This window comes from Esox lucius, chromosome 11 (genome assembly GCF_011004845.1).
Source record: "Esox lucius isolate fEsoLuc1 chromosome 11, fEsoLuc1.pri, whole genome shotgun sequence".
NCBI lineage: Eukaryota > Metazoa > Chordata > Actinopteri > Esociformes > Esocidae > Esox > Esox lucius.
The window spans coordinates 14,306,259-14,330,700 of record NC_047579.1 but is presented as its reverse complement, the minus strand read 5'-3'; the positions used below and the strand labels follow the sequence as shown (position 1 = coordinate 14,330,700).

General features: G+C 41.5%; 1 protein-coding gene across 1 annotated transcript; it reads right to left on the bottom strand.

The window, feature by feature from the left end:
- Positions 1 to 1,213: 1,213 nt before the first annotated feature.
- Positions 1,214 to 22,368, bottom strand: LOC117595139 (NACHT, LRR and PYD domains-containing protein 3-like). Its single transcript, XM_034294931.1, has 11 exons — positions 22,207 to 22,368; positions 21,846 to 21,968; positions 19,946 to 20,059; positions 18,350 to 18,434; positions 17,988 to 18,216; positions 15,969 to 17,757; positions 14,329 to 14,502; positions 11,480 to 11,653; positions 9,027 to 9,073; positions 8,359 to 8,852; positions 1,214 to 2,233 (listed from the first exon to the last, which is right to left on the bottom strand). The coding sequence occupies exons 2-11, from the start codon at positions 21,926 to 21,928 to the stop codon at positions 1,214 to 1,216; spliced, it is 4,209 nt and encodes a 1,402-aa protein (XP_034150822.1). The 5' UTR covers positions 21,929 to 21,968; positions 22,207 to 22,368.
- Positions 22,369 to 24,442: the final 2,074 nt, after the last annotated feature.

Genomic DNA, 24,442 nt, shown 5'->3' with positions numbered 1-24,442 from the left:
TTGTATTTTGGTATGAACACATTTTTAGCATTATCATTTAAGTATGCACAGATGGTGAATCAAAGCAGCTGCTGGGTGTGTACTCACACTCCCTTTACAACAACAGGTGGTTTTCTTTCAAGTGTCATTCCATTTACTTAGAGTCATTGGTTAGAGAGGGGCTGACCTCACTTATATGTTACAAGGATGTTTCTAGTCCAGAGTGTACTTCCATTCAGACCTATATTGACAGTTTAGGTGTAGAGGTAGAGTCATGGAGGGGTTCATATCTACCTCCATTTAATATTACTACCATTCAGACCTATATTGACAGTTTAGATGTAGAGGTAGAGTAATGGAGGGATTCATATCTACCTCCATTTAATATTACTACCATTCAGACCTATATTGACAGTTTAGATGTAGAGGTAGAGTCATGGAGGGGTTCATATCTACCTCCATTTAATATTACTACCATTCAGACCTATATTGACAGTTTAGGTGTAGAGGTAGAGTCATGGAGGGGTTCATATCTACCTCCATTTAATATTACTACCATTCAGACCTATATTGACAGTTTAGGTGTAGAGGTAGAGTCATGGAGGGGTTCATATCTACCTCCATTTAATATTACTACCATTCAGACCTATATTGACAGTTTAGGTGTAGAGGTAGAGTCATGGAGGGGTTCATATCTAAGAGAAGGATATGAAGTCAGAAGGGGGAGAGCAGGGGAGAGGGACAGGGAGAAGAGAGGTGGAAAGGAGGTGTGGAGAAGAAAAGAAACAGCGGAGATGAAATGAAATGAAAAAGAAAGAGGGAGAGAAGGATGAGAGAGGGAGAGAAGGCTGAGAGAGGCAGAGAGGATAAGGAGGAAAGAGAAGACAGGAAGAGAGTGCGAGAGGAAGAGTAGAAGACTAGAGGAGGGGAGGAAGAGCAGAGAGGGAGTAAGGTGTAATTACACCACACACAAATACATACCTCAAACCCAAATCACATTAGGACCTCAAAGGCCCCTTCTCCAACCACACAGACAGCCCCCCCAAGTCCCCAAACCTCTTCAAATAGTTCAACACTGTCAATACATTTGTAAAATTCAAACTCAACCCTAAGGCGCACAGAGACCATCCCCCTAAACAACAACACCGGTCCGTAACCCCTGACCCCCTGACCCGGTTCCTCCTTGTCAACCAAACAGACAACTTAGCTTGGGAAAACAAAAAATTCAACAAAACTAATTTGCTCTTCTCCTCCCTCGAATACCAAGGTCTCGAGTCAACCAGCTGTTGGCGGCCAGGGCCCCATGTAAAACCCCCCACTGGAGATCACCAGACCGTTTGGGAGCTGGGAGTTTATAGAGCTCCCTCCACCTATACCCAGCCATTCCATCAGAGCCCAGAACCCCCTGCCAATTGTGACTCCTAACACCCTCCAACTCCCTAATGTGCCTGACCTTCACACAGAGGGAGTACAAAACCTTGCTCCCCACCTCTGCAAAATAACCCAGTTCTGGAGAACCAAAAGAAAATATGTCCCCCCGACCCCCCTGCCAGTCCCCTGTCTCTGCCGTCACCTGTGGTGGTGGAAATGGTGGTGGCCCCTCCCCTCGTGTCCACTCGAAGACTCCCCTCACTGGTTCCGGCAGCGCATCCTGTACCTCACCCATGAACTTCTCCAGCAGCCGGTGTGACGTAATTCCAGACTGCCGCGCCAGCTCATGCGGGGTCTTCCAGCCTCCACCCCCGGGCTGCTGCAAATACGCCGGTGTCCTGATACCTGCTGCCATCAACCGTCCAGGCAGGGTTGCAGAATGGACAGAAACCAAAGGGATCAGTGGGTTATGAAAAATGGGTTCCTTCCACACCCAAGGTCCAGGTGTCACTCCCTCCTCACGCACAAACTTCAGCAATATCCAGGCCTTCAGAACTGCAGCATAGAAGTCCGAGACCCCGGCCAGCTTCAGCCCCTGCAGTCTCATGAGGAAGAGCTGATCCAGCCCCAGACCACCAGCCCTCCTCAGCAGAGCACAAGCCGGTCCCCTCCAACTGACACCTGTGTGATATAAACGTCTCTGTGCCGCTTTAAGATGAAAGGCTGCCACCCTGCTCTCAAGGCCCACCAGGCCCTGACCGCCCTCCCGGACCGGTAAAAACAACACCGCCGCCCTCAGCCAATGATGTCCAGACCAGAAGAAGTCCACCAGCAGCCCGGCAGGGGGGTTAAGAACAGCAGGTCGATGCCACAGGGAGGACGCCTAGTTGTTGATGATCAGCACCCGTCCTCGGTTTGACACCTGGGAGAGGAGCCACCTCCACCTCGTCAGCCTAGACACCACCGCCTGAGACACCCCCTCCCAGCTCTTCATGACCCAACACTCTGATCCCAGATAAACCCCTAAAACCTTATCCCCTCATTACCCCATTCTAACCCCCCAGGAGGCCCAGGAGGTACCCTGTCCCCCCATGCCCCACAGAGCAATACCCCACACAGCAATGCCCCACACAGCAATGCCCCACACAGCAATACCCCACACAGCAATGCCCCACACAGCAATGCCCCACACAGCAATGCCCCACACAGCAATACCCCACACAGCAATGCCCCACACAGCAATGCCCCACACAGCAATGCCCCACACAGCAAAAACGCTCCCCAAACCCAAAAGCAGACAACACCCTAAACAAATATACATGATCCACCCTGTCAAACACCTTTTCCTGGTCCAAAGAAACCAGTCCAAAGGACACCCTGACAAATCCAACATATCCCTGATCAAAAACAGATTGTCTGTGATAGTGCGACCTGGGACACAGTAAGTTTGGTCCACATGTACAACGGAGTCCACTAGAGATTTAAGCCGATTGGCAAGAGGCACCAACCCTCCCCCGACTACCTTCACCCAGGTATATACTAACCCTCCCCCTGACTACTATCACCCAGGTATATACTAACCCTCCCCCCGACTACCTTCACTCAGGTAAATACTAACCCTCCCACTGTCTACCTTCACCCAGGTTTATACTAACCCTCCCCCCGACTACCTTCACCCAGGTATATACTAACCCTCCCCCCGACTACCTTCACCCAGGTATATACTAACCCTCCCCAGACTACCTTCACCCAGGTATATACTAACCCTCCCCCGACTACCTTCACCCAGGTATATACTAACCCTCCCCCCGACTACCTTCACCCAGGTATATACTAACCCTCCCCCTGACTACCTTCACCCAGGTATATACTAACCCTTCCACTGTCTACCTTCACCCAGGTTTATACTAACCCTCCCCCCGACTACCTTCACCCAGGTATATACTAACCATCCCCCCGACTACCTTCACCCAGGTATATACTAACCCTCCCCAGACTACCTTCACCCAGGTATATACTAACCCTCCCCCGACTACCTTCACCCAGGTATATACTAACCCTCCCCCCGACTACCTTCACCCAGGTATATACTAACCCTCCCCCAGACTACCTTCACCCAGGTATATACTAACCCTCCCCCCGACTACCTTCACCCAGGTATATACTAACCCTCCCCCCGACTACCTTCAACCAGGTATATACTAACCCTCCCCCGACTACCTTCACCCAGGTATATACTAACCCTCCCCCGACTACCTTCACCCAGGTAAATACTAACCCTCCCCCCAACTACCTTCACCCAGGTATATACTAACCCTCCCCCCGACTACTTTCACCCAGGTATATACTAACCCTCCCCAGACTACCTTCACCCAGGTATATACTAACCCTCCCCCCGACTACCTTCACCCAGGTATATACTAACCCTCCTCTGACTACCTTCACCCAGGTATATACTAACCCTCCCCCCAACTACCTTCACCCAGGTATATATTAACCCTCCCCCCGACTACTTTCACCCAGGTATATACTAACCCTCCCCCCAACTACCTTCACCCAGGTATATACTAACCCTCCCCCCGACTACCTTCACCCAGGTATATACTAACCCTCCCCAGACTACCTTCACCCAGGTATATACTAACCCTCCCCCGACTACCTTCACCCAGGTATATACTAAGCCTCCCCCCGAATACCTTCACCCAGGTATATACTAACCCTCCCCCCAACTACCTTCACCCAGGTATATACTAACCCTCCCCCGACTACCTTCACCCAGGTATATACTAACCCTCCCCCCGACTACCTTCACCCAGGTATATACTAACCCTCCCCCCAACTACCTTCACCCAGGTATATACTAACCCTCCTCTGACTACCTTCACCCAGGTATATACTAACTCTCCCCCCGACTACCTTCACCCAGGTATATACTAACCCTCCCCCCAACTACCTTCACCCAGGTATATACTAACCCTCCCCTGACTACCTTCACCCAGGTATATACTAACCCTCCCCCCGACTACCTTCACCCAGGTATATACTAACCCTCCCCCCGACTACCTTCACCCAGGTATATACTAACCCTCCCCCCGACTACCTTCACCCAGGTATATACTAACCCTCCTCTGACTACCTTCACCCAGGTATATACTAACCCTCCCCCCGAATACCTTCACCAGGTATATACTAACCCTCCCCCCGACTACCTTCACCCAGGTATATACTAACCCTCCCCCCGACTACCTTCACCCAGGTATATACTAACCCTCCCCCCGTGGTCCTGGTAAAGACAATCTCCTGAACTCCAAACTGAATGTCAGAATGGGAAAGAAAGGTGATTTAAGCAATTTTGAGCGTGGCATGGTTGTTGGTGCCAGACGGGCCGGTCTGAGTATTTCACAATCTGCTCAGTTATTTTCACGCACAACCATTTCTAGGGTTTACAAAGAATGGTGTGAAAAGGGAAAAACATCCAGTATGCGGCAGTCCTGTGGGTGAAAATGCCTTGTTGATGCTAGAGGTCAGAGGAGAATGGGCCGACTGATTCAAGCTGATAGAAGAGCAACTTTGACTGAAATAACCACTCGTTACAACCGAGGTATGCAGCAAAGCATTTGTGAAGCCACAACACGCACAACCTTGAGGCGGATGGGCTACAACAGCAGAAGACCCCACCGGGTACCACTCATCTCCACTACAAATAGGAAAAAGGGGCTACAATTTGCACAAGCTCACCAAAATTGGACAGTTGAAAACTGGAAGAATGTTGCCTGGTCTGATGAGTCTCAATTTCTGTTGAGACATTCAGATGGTAGAGTCAGAATTTGGCGTAAACAGAATGAGAACATGGATCCATCATGCCTTGTTGCCACTGTGCAGGCTGGTGGTGGTGGTGTAATGGTGTGGGGGATGTTTTCTTGGCACACTTTAGGCCCCTTAGTGCCAATTGGGCATCGTTTAAATGCCACGGCCTACCTGAGCATTTTTTCTGACCATGTCCATCCCTTTATGACCACCATGTACCCATCCTCTGATGGCTACTTCCAGCAGGATAATGCACTATGTCACAAAGCTCGAATCATTTCAAATTGGTTTCTTGAACATGACAATGAGTTCACTGTACTGAAATGGCCCCCACAGTCACCAGATCTCAACCCAATAGAGCATCTTTGGGATGTGGTGAAACAGGAGCTTCGTGCCCTGGATGTGCATCCCACAATTCTCCATCAACTGCAAGATGCTATACCATCAATATGGGCCAACATTTCTAAAGAATGCTTTCAGTACCTTGTTGAATCAATGCCACGTAGAATTAAGGCAGTTCTGAAGGCGAAAGCGGGTCAAACACAGTATTAGTATGGTTTTCTTAATAATCCTTTAGGTGAGTGTATATTGACAGTTTAGGTTTAAAGGTAGAGTCATGGAGGGGTTCATATCTACCGCCATTTAATACTACCAGCATGTTGTTTTTAGTCCTACCTCCATGTTTATTGGTCACCAGACCTCCTGATGGATGGTTATGCATTAAAAGGACACCTGCTGCGTTACATGTATGTCTGTGTTTGTCAAAGTGGGAGGGAGTCAGTGTGGTCAAATGTCTGATCATTCTGCTTGTGATGGTAGTGATTTTTCACTATATAAGATGTCTGTCAATCTTGACTGTCAGTAATGGATCTGTTGCTTTCTTCCATAACAAAACTCTGGGTAATACTGGGTCCACTGGGATGGTTGTCCTTAATGGTCCTTATTTCATCTGTGGACATAATGCCTCTGCTATGTTACCTCCTTTATGGATGGGTTCATGCTATCTGGGATATGTGGTCACTCATATTAGACAGTGTGGAACCTCCATTTGCTGGGCGATACAGATGGAGAATTTCTGAGACTCAGCGGTTGTTTGCCATAGACTTTCCCTTCTATGGTACAGCCAAGTTGGCTTTGGAAGTGATCAACATGGCCTGTTTCTTAGAGGCCTTAGACCATTTGACTGCTGATGGCTTCACTGTTGTGTCGGCTGAATTGGTGGCGATGCAGAATGGTGTGTCTTTAGATGAATTGTCAGCAGCATGGGGCACGTCTGTGTCGGGAGTCCTTGCATTGAAATGGGTTAATTTCAGTGCCAGTGCATAGGACCAGACTCTTAATTTAATCTGGTATTGTCCCATAACTCCTGTCGGTTTGGACCTATGCACTGGCTTTGAAATCAACTCTTTATCCCTGTGAGACCTTTTGTAACTTCTTTTTCCTCCTCTGGGTTATTCTATAGGCTAACTGGCATACATTGCACTGGTCAAAGTTGTAATGTCAAGCCAATCAGAAGCAGCCTACCAATCTTTCTAACTATTTTTGCAGTCTGCAATGTATTAAGACCAAAGTTACTGCTCACGCGTGCTTCCTTACTGCTCACGCATGAAACCAAACTACACTTCCTGACATCCTGTCAAATGTATGTGGACATAAGAGACAGTTTCTTCCTTCAGATCACACAGACCAATAAAGAATTAGACAGTAGATCCAATATTGACCAGATCCCAAATCTATTGGACACCAAGCCTTCCTTATAAACAATATATTTACAGTTATTATACAGGAGAGGGGGAGTGGAGGAGAGTGGTAGGAAACAAGGAAGACACTAAGGGAGGAGAGAAGGTGACAGAAAGGAAAGAGGAAGAGAGGAGAGGAGAAAAGCAGAGGGGAAGTTGAAGAAAGGAGGTGAAGAGGGGAGCAGAAGGAAAGGAGAGGAAGAAAGATTAAGAAAGTACAGGTGGACATTGGGAGAGGAAGACAGGAGAGGGGAAGGAGAAGAGGGAGAACAAGAGAGGAAGACAGGCAGAGAGGAGAATAAGGGCAGGAGTGGGGGAAAGGTAAAGAGGAGCAGATGAAATGAAGAGGGGGAGATAGGAAGAGAGGAAGTGAGTAGGGAGAGCAGGGAAGAGGGACAGGGAGGAAAAGAGAGGTGGAAAGGAGACAGGGAGAGGAATAGAGGTAGAGAGGAGATGGACAAGGAAGAGAGTGGGAGAGAAAGAGGAGGATAGGAGAGACAGAGAGAATGGGGAGGAAAAGGAGACAGGAGGAGAGGGGGCGAGAAACAGGAGAGGAAGAGAAGAGAAAAGGAGAGCGGGACAGGAGAGGGAGGTAGAGAGGGAACACTGGATCAGAATACAGAATCTTCAATGATCTGCTTTGAAACACCTTAATTTATTCTGTCAAATCTGGGACATTGTAATTAATTTACAGAAGCAGGAATGTTTTGACAACAACAGGGTGAAGTAGGGGTGGTGGTGGGTAACAGGTGGAGGTAGGGGTGGTGGTGGGTAACAGGTGGAGGTAGGGGTGGTGGTGGGTAACAGGTGGAGGTAGGGGTGGTGGTGGGTAACAGGTGGAGGTAGGGGTGGTGGGTAACAGGTGGAGGTAGGGGCGGTGGGTGGGTAACAGGTGGAGGTAGGGGTGGTGGTGGGTAACAGGTGGAGGTAGGGGTGGTGGTGGGTAACAGGTGGAGGTAGGGGTAGTTGTGGGTAACAGGTGGAGGTAGGGGTGGTGGTGGGTCACAGGTGGAGGTAGGGGTGGTGGTGGGTAACAGGTGGAGGTAGGGGTGATGGTGGGTAACAGGTGGAGGTAGGGGTGGTGGATGGGTAACAGGTGGAGGTAGGGGTGGTGGATGGGTAACAGGTGGAGGTAGGGGTGGTGGGTAACAGGTGGAGGTAGGGGTGGTGGGTGGGTTCAGATGTTAGTAAGACCATCAACACATCAGACTGAGGGAGTAACATGATTATTAAATAGTCAGTATGAAATCTGATGTTGTGATTGGAGGAATCCAAAACATCAGCTGATACATCATTGACCAATGACCACTCAGGTTTCCTGTCTGAACTGGATATGGTACTTTATTCTCAGTGTTTTACCACGATGTGTCCTACTGAACATGACCATGATTAGAGTGAAACATCATGTTGTGTTTGACACAGGGACCATCTGACACAGAGACACTGAGGAGTAATTATCAACCCTAAACCCTGGATAGAGGGGCTCAGTGAATGTGGTGTTGAATGTGTACAGGTGGGTCAGTGTGTCAGAGGAGACCCTGTAGAAGGACAGAGTGCCGGCTGGCCAGTCCAGATACACTCCTACTCTGTGGGAGTCTGAGGAGGTGACAGGTATGTCAGTTGTCTTCTTATTGTGCCGGAGAGAGTAACGTTCATCATAACAGACCAGAATCCAGGACTTGTCATTGTATCCAAACCAACAGTCATCACCCCATCCTCTCCTGTTGATTCCTTTATAAGTCACTCCTATCCTAACCCCTCCCCCACTCCACTCTACCTCCCAGTAACAGCGTCCAGACAGACCCTCTCTACACAACACCTGTGGCAAGCCTTCAAATCTCTCTGGGTGATCAGGATACGGCTGCTTCTCTCTCCTCCATGTCATCTTTCTGTTCTCCTCAGACAGAGAGAGGTTTCTGTTTACTGTGTTTGGGTCCAGTGAGAGATTACAGACATCTGATGGATGAGAACAAGACACAATATTAAACATCATCATCATTCATATTATACACACACAGAAACACAAACACACACACAGATGCAGAATGAAACAAATATGCACACAAATACACACACACTTGAACACTCACACCCCAGCTGTATATGTGTTCTGTATAATAAATCACATACATTTCTTCAGTCCTGATTTCAACCTCCACTCTCCACCATGATCCATACTGTGGAAGAAGCAGAGGAGCAGACTGTCATTCAGTAACACACAACATGTCTAACACACACATCAATTCCCTTTTCCCATCATACACATCCAACACACCCCCACCTATACGTTTCCCCCCCACATTGTTAGAATTGGGGAAACTTTTAGGTGTATCCTAGTCATTACCAGTTTGGTGTTTAGGGTTTGGATACGTGGGTTGTGTTTTGGTATAAAGGTTAGGTTACTGAGGATTACAGTAAGGTTAGGTTTAGGTTTAGGTTAGGTCTCAGTTCTCCAAAGGAATAGAGGAACAAGTGTATGTAAGAGACTAAACACAAAGCAACCTTCAAAATATAGAAATCCAGTGATTACCCCAAAATGGACCCATAAAAAATGCCCCCATAAAAATAACATGCTTGATTAGATACAATTGATACAAAGATAAAAACCTCCCAATAACTGGAACACATCTCCAATAATGTACATCCAGTTACTCTTCAAATAGTTCAATCATGAGGATTTAATGTTTGTTCCTAAAACAGTGAACAAACTATCCATAATGACTCTATTGATGGAATTGAGGATAGATGAATGTTTGCTCACAAATTTGCTGCTCTTTCCACGCATACATAATGGTGATCAGATGTTGTATGGTCTCTAAAGTCATATGACAAGGCTTTTTCCAGTTCCAGGATCCTGATTTGATGGAAAGGAGAAGCAGGAACATTGGGAAGGAAAAGTGACTGCATGTGTCACACTGAGTGACAGTGGTCATAAACTGTATTTGTGTTAAAGAGCATTTTGATCTCTACCTTACTTGACTTAAAGGGTTCTGACTTGGTAGTCATAAATAAAAGGTTTATGACCACTAAGAGGTGAAGTGAATAACACTGATAATCTATATAAATATATACACCGATCAGCCATAACATTATGACCACTGACAGGTGAAGTGAATAACACTGATAATCTATATAAATATATACACAGATCAGCCATAACATTATGACCACTGACAGGTGAAGTGAATAACACTGATAATCTATATAAATATATACACTGATCAGCCATAACATTATGACCACTGACAGGTGAAGTGAATAACACTGATAATCTATATAAATATATACACTGATCAGCCATAACATTATGACCACTGACAGGTGAAGTGAATAACACTGATAATCTATATAAATATATACACCGATCAGCCATAACATTATGACCACTGACAGGTGAAGTGAATAACACTGATAATCTATATTAAAATATATACACCGATCAGCCATAACATTATGACCACTGACAGGTGAAGTGAATAACACTGATAATCTATATAAATATATATACCGATCAGCCATAACATTATGACCACTGACAGGTGAAGTGAATAACACTGATAATCTATATAAATATATTCTCCGATCAGCCATAACATTATGACCACTGACAGGTGAAGTGAATAACACTGATAATCTATATAAATATATACACTGATCAGCCATAACATTATGACCACTGACAGGTGAAGTGAATAACACTGATAATCTATATTAAAATATATACACCGATCAGCCATAACATTATGACCACTGACACGTGAAGTGAATAACACTGATAATCTATATTAAAATATATACACCGATCAGCCATAACATTATGACCACTAAGAGGTGAAGTGAATAACACTGATAATATATATAAATATATACACCGTTCAGCCATAACATTATGACCACTGACAGGTGAAGTGAATAACACTGATAATCTATATAAATATATACACCGATCAGCCATAACATTATGACCACTGACAGGTGAAGTGAATAACACTGATAATCTATATAAATATATATACCGATCAGCCATAACATTATGACCACTGACAGGTGAAGTGAATAACACTGATAATCTATATAAATATATACACCGATCAGGGCTGTTTTGGTGGCAAAATGTGGACCTACACAATATTAGGCAGGTGGTCATTATGTTATGGCTGATGGGTGTATAAAACATGTTGAACTATAACAAAACCAGTTGATAAGTTAACATTCACTGCCAGACAAGGTAAAATAATAAGACAGGCCTGCGTCGGAAGAGAGCAGACATTTTTTTCTTTAGGATGAATATGTGTCTGTTACATATCCAACACAATTTAGAGACAGTTAACCCTCATGTCGGTACATTTTTGGACCGGATCTGGACGACCTTGGATCCAACTCGGATTGGGTGGTGATTTTACAAAAACTGAATTTCATGAATACAGTAAATGATGAGTTTTCCTCAAATGTACAATTATTGTTCCTGCTACACAAAATTATTACAGGTAGGAAGTTCTGTATTTGACACATATTACATAATGCAAAACAACATGACAACTTAATACCACATCACTGATTCAGAAAACATCTACAGGACTTACTTGAGTTTCTCCAGTCTCCAGTGTGGATCCTCCAGTCCAGCAGAGAGCAGTGTGACTCCCAAGTCTCCTGGGTGATTGTAGCTCAGATCCAGTTCTTTCAGATGTGAGGGGTTTGACTTCAGAGCTGAGACCAGAGAAGCACAGCCTTCCTTTGTGACAAGACAGCCTGACAGCCTGCACAGAGATTATCATGATTTCACAAAATACTCACATTAACAAAGTCTCTGCACTTTCAAGTACTGATGGGCAACCAAGGCTTTTTAAACCCTTTGAAGATTGTAAAAAAAAGATGAAATAGTTCCTAAAGATGAATTTAGTTATTAAATAGTTTACAATAGTGACATCTCCTGATCAGCAATAAATAAGTTCAGGTTACGACTCAGAATGGGTGGTTTGCCTCGCAGGTAATCATGTATTTGAAACTGTTCATCCATAGTAATGTTTAGGATAAAGTGTCATAGCATATATAAAATCCAACAAGTTATTTGGACATTAATTGATAGTGTCTCATGTCACTGCCTGTAACTCATGTCCCCAACACCAACCTATTTGACCAACCTGTTGTAGAATGTACATAAAATGGTGAATTAGGTGTCAAGTCGATGTCAGTGAGTGAAAGCAACTTGGCATCCAAGACAGAACTGGGAGCATTTTACCACAAGGTTTTAAAAAGGCATGTAATCAAACAAAGATTCAGACATCCTTGATTACAAGGTTTTATAAATATGAAGCTGTAACTTCACATTTTTAAAAGAAAACTTTTTAAAAGAAAACTATTTACAAAATATAGTTACAGAAACTATTTTCAAAAGTAAATTATTTACAAAAAAGGAAATACACAGGAGTCAATTCTTTACCTTCCAAGACGAAAGATTAACTCTGTCCAGCCTAAGTCAACTATCCACTTAAATGACAATGAAGAATATCTATTCTAGGTCTTTCAGTGTCCCAACCAGTAGATCTATAGATGTATAGATATGTGGTTGTGCAATGGGCTAAAGATAAAGCAAATTTTTTAAACATTAATTATGACATTAGGGAAGGTGCTTGTAATAGGAATATACAGTACAGTGTAAAAGTCTTAGACACCTGAAAGTTTAACTAAATCCATTTATTTGGGGAGTAGCTGTTTATTTGTAACGTTTCCAAGTTGTGACGCTGTGTAAAACGCAAACAAAAACCTAAAGCATTAATGTGCAAATCATTTAAACCCCTATATTCAACTAGTGATGAGACGCATGAAGCCGAAACTCTGAAATTTCAACCCGGTTTGTTGGAAGTGAGAAGGACGAGGCTTGTATCCAAGCAACAGGATCACATGACAGATGACGTTGGAATCTTCGGACGTCCCTCAACCATTTAATAGTGTTTTAAAGACATGGCCCTTTCTGATCTGCTTTGAAACAGTGGTTCTATAACCTCTCCTGGGTCCCCGGCGTGTCCATGTATTAGATGTAGCCCTGATCTGACTCTCCTGTGTCCCTGGCAGGTCCATGTATTAGATGTAGCCCTGATCTGACTCTCCTGTGTCCCTGGCAGGTCCATGTATTAGATGTAGCCCTGATCTGACTCTCCTGTGTCCCTGGCAGGTCCATGTATTAGATGTAGCCCTGATCTGACTCTCCTGGATCAAGCAGCCAAGGGCTTGAAAATTAGTTAACTAGGTGGTTCAGGTGTGTCAGCTCTGGAAAACATCTAATACATGGAACGGTTGGGGAGGCCAGAGGAGAGGTTTGAGAAACACTGCTTTAAAACATATGAAACGTAATTAGTTTACAGCCTCATTATCAAGAACTAATGAGATTCACAAGGAGGTGAATGTCAAAACGTTTCTGCTTCACATCATTCATTATCAATAACAAACAGGTATCCCCAATACCGTAGACCAGAGGTGTCAAACCGGATCCACGGAGGGCCGAGTGTCTGCAGGTTTTTGCTCTCTCCTTGTACTTGATTGGTTAATTAGGTCACTGATTGGTTAGTTTCTACCCTCACCTGGTTGTGTAGGTATGAACTAGGAACCAATTTATAGGAAAAACCAAAAACCTGCAGACACTCGGCCCTTTGTGGAACCGGTTTGACACCTGTGCCGTAGACTATTGTTAGAATTATGTTATTAGTTTGGTAGGAGTGTCAGCTGGCTGATAGCTCAACATGTAGAGCTGTGGATGGATATGTAGTTGTTTTAAAAGGCTCAGTATGAGCGCCAATTATGACTTTTCATACATCGTTTTGCTGGTAACACTGGCAACACAGAATTTGTCAGTTCTATGTCAGGAATATTTGCAGGTCAGTTTTTAATATCAACCCTTGGATCTACTGTATTTTAGTCATAGAGATGTATTATTCAACATATGATCACCAGGTGATTAATGACATCTGAAGCTTTGTTTGATCCCATGTCTTTTTAGAAGTGGACTGTAGATGTCAATCTACTGACAGGCACTGGGGCTTTCCTCCATGCCAAGTTATTTGCAAATGCTTCCCATATCTTGCCCATAAAAGACAGCTAAGTAGCCTATGTAAAGTTGGTAATTAGGTAATAAATCTGACATTACTGTCACAGTGTTGAATCCAGTTTTAGTTCAGGTTTTGTGTGCCAGCACACACAAATCATTATATTTATTTACATATAAGTTATGTTAATATTTTGTCTTCTGCAGCCTCAATAATACCAAGGATGCAAAAGTTTTTAAATTATTACTGATCAGGAGATTTAACTAAATTCTCCAACCAAGTGTTGCTTTGAAATATCCACCCATTCGAATCCATGTTAAAGGGCTTGTTGTGTTGCATCTCTGTTGTGTTGTTGTCATGTTTGTTGTTCTGTTGTCAATTGTGTTACTCACCTCAGAGTCTCCAGTCTACATTGTGGGTCCTTCAGCAGAGCAGAGAGCTTCTCCACTCCCATATCCTTCAGGTCATTGTTACTCAGATCCAGTCCTCTCAGGTGTGAGGGGTTTGACTTAAGAGCTGAGACCAGAGAAGCACAGCCTTCCTCAGTGATTCTACAACCTGACATTCTGGAGAGAGATTATAATCATGTCACAAACAGAACAATAGTTCAAAATAACATTAGAATATCCTCATTGTAATGTGAACTCTACTTAAGGACATAATTTTAAAACTGACATTGCCTATATACACTCACCTAAAGGATTATTAGGAACACCTGTTCAATTTCTCATTAATGCAATTATCTAATCAACCAATCACATGGCAGTTGCTTCAATGCATTTAGGGGCGTGGTCCTGGTCAAGACAATCTCCTGAACTCCAAACTGAATGTCAGAATGGGAAAGAAAGGTGATTTAAGCAATTTTGAGCGTGGCATGGTTGTTGGTGCCAGACGGGCCGGTCTGAGTATTTCACAATCTGCTCAGTTACTGGGATTTTCACGCACAACCATTTCTAGGGTTTACAAAGAATGGTGTGAAAAGGGAAAAACATCCAGTATGCGGCAGTCCTGTGGGTGAAAATGCCTTGTTGATGCTAGAGGTCAGAGGAGAATGGGCCGACTGATTCAAGCTGATAGAAGAGCAACTTTGACTGAAATAACCACTCGTTACAACCGAGGTATGCAGCAAAGCATTTGTGAAGCCACAACACGCACAACCTTGAGGCGGATGGGCTACAACAGCAGAAGACCCCACCGGGTACCACTCATCTCCACTACAAATAGGAAAAAGGGGCTACAATTTGCACAAGCTCACCAAAATTGGACAGTTGAAAACTGGAAGAATGTTGCCTGGTCTGATGAGTCTCAATTTCTGTTGAGACATTCAGATGGTAGAGTCAGAATTTGGCGTAAACAGAATGAGAACATGGATCCATCATGCCTTGTTGCCACTGTGCAGGCTGGTGGTGGTGGTGTAATGGTGTGGGGGATGTTTTCTTGGCACACTTTAGGCCCCTTAGTGCCAATTGGGCATCGTTTAAATGCCACGGCCTACCTGAGCATTGTTTCTGACCATGTCCATCCCTTTATGACCACCATGTACCCATCCTCTGATGGCTAGTTCCAGCAGGATAATGCACTATGTCACAAAGCTCGAATCATTTCAAATTGGTTTCTTGAACATGACAATGTGTTCATTGTACTGAAATGCCCCCCACAGTCACCAGATCTCAACCCAATAGAGCATCTTTGGGATGTGGTGGAACGGGAGCTTCGTGCGCTGGATGTGGATCCCACAAATCTCCATCAACTGCAAGACGCTATCCTATCAATATGGGCCAACATTTCTGAAGAATTCTTTCAGCACCTTTTTGAATCAATGCCACGTAGAATTAAGGCAGTTCTGAAGGCGAAAGGGGGTCAAACACAGTATTAGTATGGTGTTCCTAATAATCCTTTAGGTGAGTGTATATGACACACAAATGTAACCTCCTATATAGAAAATTATCAGCGCTGTCATGTCAGTAAATATACTGTAGATGTAAAAAGAGGGTGTGTGTGTGAGGGGGGTAATTTGCATGACTGTACTTACAGAGCAGTTCTGCAGGTTTTGATCACTGGCAACAACCCCAGAAGACCTTTCTCAGATCTGGAGTATTTCTTCAGGTCAAACACATCAATCTCCTCTTCTGAAGTCAGTAACACATAGACCAGAGCTGACCACTGTGCAGGTGACAGTTCTTCTCTGGAGAGACGTCCTGAACTCAGGTATCTTTGGATCTCCTCCACTAGAGAATGGTCATTCAGTTCATTCAGACAGTGGAACAGATTGATGCACCTCTCTGAAGAGGGATTCTCCCTGATCTTCTTCTTGATGTACTTGACTGTTTCATCATGGCTCTGTGAGCTGCTTCTGATCTTTGTCAGTAGACCTTGTAAATGCTTCTGATTTGACTCCAGTGAGAGACCCAGAAGGAAGCGGAGGAAAAGGTCCAGGTGTCCAGTCTTACTCTGGAAGGCTTCATCCACAGCAGTCTTGTGAAAATCAATTTCAGGTATTGTCCAGAGTAGACGTGTTATGAAGGTTGATTTTTGTTCATCCAATAGATTCTTATTGCCGTTTTTGAATGTTAGAAACACATAGACAGCAGCTAGAAACTCCTGAATACTCAGATGGACAAAGCAGAACACCTTGTCCTGGTTCAGCCCACATTCCTCTTTAAAGATCTGTGTACAGACTCCTGAGTACACTGATGCTTCATTGATATCAATGCCACACTCTTTCAGGTCTTCTTCATAGAAAATCAGATTGTCTTTATGTAGCTGTTGAAAAGCCAGTTTCCCCAGTTTCAGAATGCTTTCCTTACTCCAGTGTGCATCTGTCTCTTTTTTCCCATCATACTTTACATTCCTGTGTGTGGACTGAAACACAAGGAAGTGTGAGTACATGTCTGTTAGGGTCTTGGGCAGCTCTACTTTATCATCTGTAGTCAACATGTGCTCAAGGATTGTAGCAACGATCCAACAGAAGACTGGTATGTGACACATGATGTGGAGGCTCCTTGATGTCTTTATGTGTGAGATGATTCTGCTGGCCAGATCCTCATCACTGAATCTCTTCCTGAAGTACTCCTCTTTCTGTGGGTCATTGAACCCTCTCACCTCTGTCACCAGGTCAACACACCCTGAAGGGATCTGATTGGCTGCTGCAGGTCTGGTAGTTATCCAGAGGAGAGCAGAGGGAAGCAGATTTCCCTTGATGATGTTTGTCAGCAGCACATCCACTGAGGTTGACTCTGTGACATCACAACATCTCTTGTTGTTCTTGAAGTCAAGGGGCAGTCGGCACTCATCCAGACCATCAAAGATGAACACAACTTTGTATTTGTTGTAGTTAGAGATTATTGCTTTATTGGTTTCAACTGAGAAATGATTGATGAGTTGAATCAAACTGAGATTATCCCCTTTCATTAAATTCAACTCCCTAAAAGGGAGGGGAAATACAAATTGGACATCCTGATTGGCTTTTCCTTCAGCCCAGTCCAAAATGAACTTCTGCACAGAGACAGTTTTTCCAATTCCAGCAACACCCTTTGTCAGCACAATTCTGATAGGTTTGTCTTGTCCAGGTGTGGGTTTGAAGATGTCATTACATTTGATTGCTGTCTCTGGTCTTGTTTGTTTCCTGGTTGTTGTCTCAATCTGTCTCACCTCATGTTCATTATTGACTCCTCCACGTCCACCCTCTGTGATGTAGAGCTCTGTGTAGATCTTATTGAGAAGTGTTGGGTTCCCTTGTTTAGCGATACCCTCAAATAAGCACTGACACTTCTTCTTCAGGTTGGATTTGAGATCATGTTGGTAAATCACAGCACGCTCATCTGAAATAAATTACCCAGATGATATCAATGACGTCTCTATAAATGCTTACAGTATTTTATCAAATAACATAGAATGTGAACTTTTCTTTAAATGACAGTATTGTAATATATCTGTCTCCTCACTTTCTTCTATGTTAAGTTCTTCAACACAGAAGAGGTTGTTATATGTTGTCTCAAGGTCACTATAATATCATTTGGAACATTCAACAGTAAAGTCAGACAACTCTTACTTTTCTCCAGTGAGTCAGCAAGATCCTTCTGGTTCATGTTCCTCAGGACATGCAGTGTGATCTTCAGAACCCCCTCTTTGGCACTGCTCTCCTGCTTCTCATCTTCAGGGTCCACACCTTCCTCATCCTCCCTCTGACTCTTAAATCCTTCTGGGAGATCTGAACTCAGCATTGTCTTAAACCTCTTTAACTCTTTCTTCACAAATATCATGATATTCTGTTCAAGTAACTGAAAGTGAAATAGTGAAATTGAAAAAGCTGAAATTAGACTGAATTAAAGTTAATTAAATATCAGAACAATATTAACAAATGCAAATTACTTAAGTTATACAGAAACAAATGTACATAACAGGACCACATACACTGAATATAAAGGACAGGTCTGTTTGATGACTCTGGACAGATTGACCACTGAGAATCTCAGACTCTGATCTCTCCTGTTGGTCTCTGTGGACAAAACATGACATTACATCAACACTTCCAGAGTTTGTACAGACTCACACAGTTTTGTGCTTCCAATTTCAGAACTAACAACTTTTTTTGAAATACAAAATAAATGCTGCTATTCATAATCCAACATTGACTCTTGTAGCTCTGTAAAAGAAACATGTGGGCTCTTAAATCAATTTAACTCACAATTAAAAAACATATGTCAAAGAATTTAACTGGTTCGCTGGTTGTTTTTTTCAATATAATATGTAAGTCTCTTTAAATTGACAAGGCCACAATACAATTCTAAATCGGAAGATACTAAAACCCATTTGTAAAAAAATGCATTGGAAGTCATCTAATGGCAATAGAATTTTTTTTAATGTATTATTTCTAACAAAAACAGATTACATACATTGGTGCCTTGTGTGTGTGTGTACCGATAGCCGACGTTAGCGTCAATGCTGACATATCTATAATTTAATTAAACTATAAAAAGGCAATCACAAAATAACAATTATATCGTACATACAGTCTCCTTAGCTTGGTATTTCATATCGTATGTTTTATGAATTCCTCACCTTCAATATAACATTTTAAATAATGTTTATCTGGTTCCTCAGTCTTTGTTTAGTTGTCTTGCTCTCTGTCAACTAACTGACTACTAGACAGGCTGGTGAGAACAACAGTAGAGTGAGAGCGGGTTAATCAACTACTAGATTAAGTGGCTTCCTCTGCTGGCCGATACAAGAACAACACTTCTTACAAATCACTAATATACAGCACTTCATGTTCTCCCACAATACTGGTTGATAACACAGGGAACCCAAAACAGGTTTGTCACCTATAAATGAACAAATGCCCATAATGTTGAATATGTATCAATATCACAACCCAAACTATTTTGACTTTCGTGGGTTTATTAATATAATGCATTATACTCCCATTGTACCAGGTTAATGCATTTTAATAAATATGGTAACATACTTTTTGTTATTTATCTTAATTATTAATTACCATGGTACAATGTATAATGCAGGTTAACCATTTCCATGATCTTTATCTCTACAAACAGTATACATGATGTAATAGCATGGTGTTATTAATGGTAGGACCATCATATTTTAGGTCCAACAGCATGATACATTTACATAATTCAGACTCATCCATGTTATAAGTGGAAGTACCTTAGTAGGACCAAATGTTTTCCATATTTATAAGGGTAGACTTTCATAGTAAAAGTTTAATAAAACAGGAAACGGTATTATGGATAATAAAAACAACACTGAGAGAGCTAAAAATTAAAAAAAATTATCTTTCCAGTGTTTATAGTATGATGTCTTTAATGTCATCTTCATACATGTTTTTCTTAAATGTATGTACATTGTAAAGATTTGCTTTGCCTGTAATGTCTTTTTGGTTAAATGTTGAACCCGTGAAGATTTGCTGTTTTTGTGGCAATCAGATAATGGAAACAAAATAAACAAATAAGATACAATCACGGACATTAACACACGAGTTTGTATTACCTTTGATCGGTAGAGAAGTCTCCTTCTCTGAACTCTATAAGATGATTCATAGACTGGTCACTCTTCATGGACACACAGCTGGGAACAGGAGATGCTGGTCTCTTTAAATGGTCCCTGAAAATGATACTGTTAAATTCAAAACAGCAGAGTGTTTCTGTTCATAGTGGACTTTATTAGTAGTGATTGTTGTATTTGGACACAGTGAGTCTGTGTCTCTTTCTAGACCTTATAATCAATAATGAAGGAGGACCCAGAGTGTTTTGAATATGGTGGAGTTAGGAGTGATTAGTGAGTTTGAACCAACTCAGAATAGTTGACTCTTAACTGTCTTGTTTAAATGTTACAATAAGATCATATTGATTTTGTAATTGAGGATATAATTATTATTGAAAAACATGCACATCAATAATTATTACATACATAAAAAGTGTAAATTAACAATTAAAAAATTATACTGATATGTAATGCATATTTTGAAAGTTTAGTTAAACAACTAAATTATTACACTAAAACACCCATAGCATCAATATTAAATACAAACATGTATTTCAAGTATTAATAAACAGATAGACCAGTACCTAGAACATAGCAAAACATATCGTATGTTTTATGAATTCCTCACTTTCTATATTAAGTTTTAAATAATCTTTATCTGGTTCCTCAGCCTATGTTTAGTTGTCTTGCTCTCTGTCAACTAACTGACTACTAGACAGGCTGGTGAGAACAACAGTAGAGCGAGAGCGGGTTAATCAACTACTAGATTAAGTGGCTTCCTCTGCTGGCCGATACAAGAACAACACTTCTTACAAATCACTAATATACAGCACTTCATGTTCTCCCACAATACTGGTTGATAACACAGGGAACCCAAAACAGGTTTGTCACCTATAAATGAACAAATGCCCATAATGTTGAATATGTATCAATATCACAACCCAAACTATTTTGACTTTCGTGGGTTTATTAATATAATGCATTATACTCCCATTGTACCAGGTTAATGCATTTTAATAAATATGGTACCATACTTTTTGTTATTTATCTTAATTATTAATTACCATGGTACAATGTATAATGCAGGTTAACCATTTCCATGATCTTTATCTCTACAAACAGTATAAATGATGTAATAGCATGGTGTTATTAATGGTAGGACCATCATATTTTAAGTCCAACAGCATGATACATTTACATAATTTAGACTCATCCATGTTATAAGTGGAAGTACCTTAGTAGGACCAAATGTTTTCCATATTTATAAGGGTAGACTTTCATAGTAAAAGTTTAATAAAACAGGAAACGGTATTATGGATAATAAAAACAATACTGAGAGATCTACAAATTAAATAATGTTATCTTTCCAGTGTTTTTATTATGATGTCTTTAATGTCATCTTAAATTAATAAACAGATACACCAGTACCTAGAACATACACACGTTTTAAATAATGTTTATCTGGTTCCTCAGCCTTTGTTTAGTTGCTTTGCGCTCTTTCAACTGACTACTAGACAGGCTGGTGAGAGCAAAAGTAGAGTGAGAGCGGGTTAATCAACTACTAGAGTAAGTGCCTCTCTCTGCTGGTCGATACAAGACCAACACCTCTTGTAAATTACTAAGAATATACAGCACTTCATGTTCTCCCACATTACTGGTTGATAACACAGAGAGCCCAAAACAGGCTTGTGACCTATAAATGAAGATAACAAATGCCCATATTGTTGAATACGTATCTAGAACACAAACCAAGCTATTTTGACTTTTGTGGGTTTATTAATAAAATTCATTTTACTCCCATTGTACCAGCTTAATTTAATGCATCTTAGGGAAATTATTCAGTCACTTTTCTACATTCCCCTTAAATGTGGAAACCCATTCACAAACCAAATTAATATAATTTTACCTCTTAGCTGTGGTGTCATGTTCACCAAAAATTCTGATTTTAGAGGCAGAGCCCCCAACCTCCCTTTCCCCAGTAAGACTCATTTTAGAGGCATTCCCCTCTTCTCTCTCTATCTGATTAGACCTGTAAGCACATAATGGAGAGAAACACACACTTCCTGGATCAAGACTCAAAGACTAGAAGTCACAATGTCTGGATCAGATACAAACTGAAGAATAACAAGCATTACTATAATCAAATACCACTAAATAACAAACACGGAATTTAAGTGTGCTTTAACTTTTACTTAGATTTTACTGAAAACAAATCAACACCTTTGAGAACGTGGACTGACTAATACATTTAAGGTACAATAACTTACCTTAACACTGATAATGACTTACTCCAAGTGATCAGTCTCTCTGCTTTGTTCTTTGATGAATCCTTATGAAACAATTTGTCTTCTCTTTTTCAGTTCAAATATTGAAAAAAATATATTATACTTCTACGCCAGATCAAAATGGATCCTGTGCAGAAACTTTACTTTCAGTTTCAGCTGTGCTAACTGTCCTGCCTCCAAACATGTATTACATAAGTCAACAGTAGGAGGAGCTAAGACATTTTAAGTCAATACGGCATGTAAATTACATTCAGTGTAATTGAGATAAAACAGAAGCAGTATTGGTGGTGCTGTACATTATAAGTTGTTACTAATTGGCCTCATCAAATATGTAAAAATGTATAGTGAATATAAATGTAAACTGACTTGCTAAGCTGATGTAGCAGGATTTAAACATTGATAATGACCTACTTCAAGTAGACTCACTTTTTAGCTCTGTAATCATTAAGAACTACTTCCTTCACTTCATTTGTAGATAAAAATAGCAGATGTTGGATTAAATGCTAACATATATTTATAATTTAATAAAACTATAAAAACGCAATCACAAAATAATAATTATATAATCTCCTTAGCTTGGTGTTTCATATCGTCTGTTTTATGAATTCCTCACCTTCTTTATAACGTTTTAAATAATGTTTATCTGGTTCCTGGTCTCTGTCAACTAACTGACTACTAGACCGGCAGGTGAGAACAACAGTAGAGCGAGAGCGGGTTAATCAACTACTAGAGTAAGTGTCTCCCTCTGCTGGCCGATACAAGACCAACACCTCTTGTAAATTACTAAGAATATACAGCACTTCATGTTCTTCCACATTACTTGTTGATAACATAGGGAACCCAAAACAGGTTTGTCCCCTTATAAATGAACAAATGCCCATAATGTTGAATATGTATCAATAACACAAACCAAACATACTTTTTGTTATTTATCTTAATTATTTATTATAATGGTACAATGTATAATGCAGGTTAACCATTTCCATGATCTATATCTATACAATGGTATAAATGATGCAATATCATGGTGTTATTAATGGTAGGACCATCATATTTTAAGTCCAACAGCAGCCTACATTTATATAATTCAGACTCATCCATGTTATAAGTGGAAGTACCTTAGTAGGACCAAATGTTTTCCATATTTATAATGGTAGACTTTCATAGTAAAAGTTTAATAAATAAAAGGAAAAGGGATTCTGGTTAATATAAACAGCACAATGAGATATAGAAAAACATGAAAGTGCTATCTTTACTCTGTTTATATTCTGATGTCTTTCATATCATCATATAAATGTTTTTTAAATGTACGTAGCTATATTCCAAAACCTGCTGTTGGCTATGTCGATAATTGGGTGTTCTAAGCTACATGGTAAAGATTTGGTTTTGCCTGTAATGTGTTTTTATTGAATGTTGAATCCAAAAATTCCAACTGTTGTCGTGGCATCAGATTATGGGTGAGGCTCTTGCTGGAAACCCCACTAAGGGAGTGAAATGGCCTAGTATTTTGTCTTGTCTACCTGATTTTAATATCATTGATGGCTGTGTTCCAGATTATATGCACAGTGTGCTGCTGGGTGTAGCAAGAAGCATCACCACGCTGTGGTTTCATTCTGAAAACAACCAATCGCCATGGTATATCGGACACTCAACAGAACAGATTGATGACATTTTAACTTCTATTAAACCCCCCTGTAATGTTTCCCGTGTCCCCCGCTCAGTGAAAGAGAAAAAGTCCTGGAAGGCACACGAGTGGAACATGTGGTTGTTTTATTACAGCATACCAACATTGAAAGGGGTCTTACCTGAAAAATATCTGAAGCACTGGTTTAAGTTGGTAAAGGGGGTTTCTCTTCTACTCGGTGAGAATATATCACCACTGCACATATCAGAATCTGAGGGGTTGCTAACAGAGTTTGTTCAGGAAATGGAGACCCTTTATGGGATCAATAATGTCACTTTCAATGTGCATTTGTGCCTTCATCTGCCCAATACTGTGAGGAACTGGGGTCCCCTCTGGGCACAGTCTGCATTTGTGTTTGAGTCATACAATGGGATCATTTTAGATATGATAAAGAGCAGCCAGGGAGTTTCTCTGCAGATAATGAAAACAGTTTGGCTACAGGTTGCATTTACATCATTTTCCCAAAAAACCATGGTGGCAGCTTCTGATGATTACTTAGCTCTCTTAGAGTCTTTTTCAGTTGAGAAAAAAATG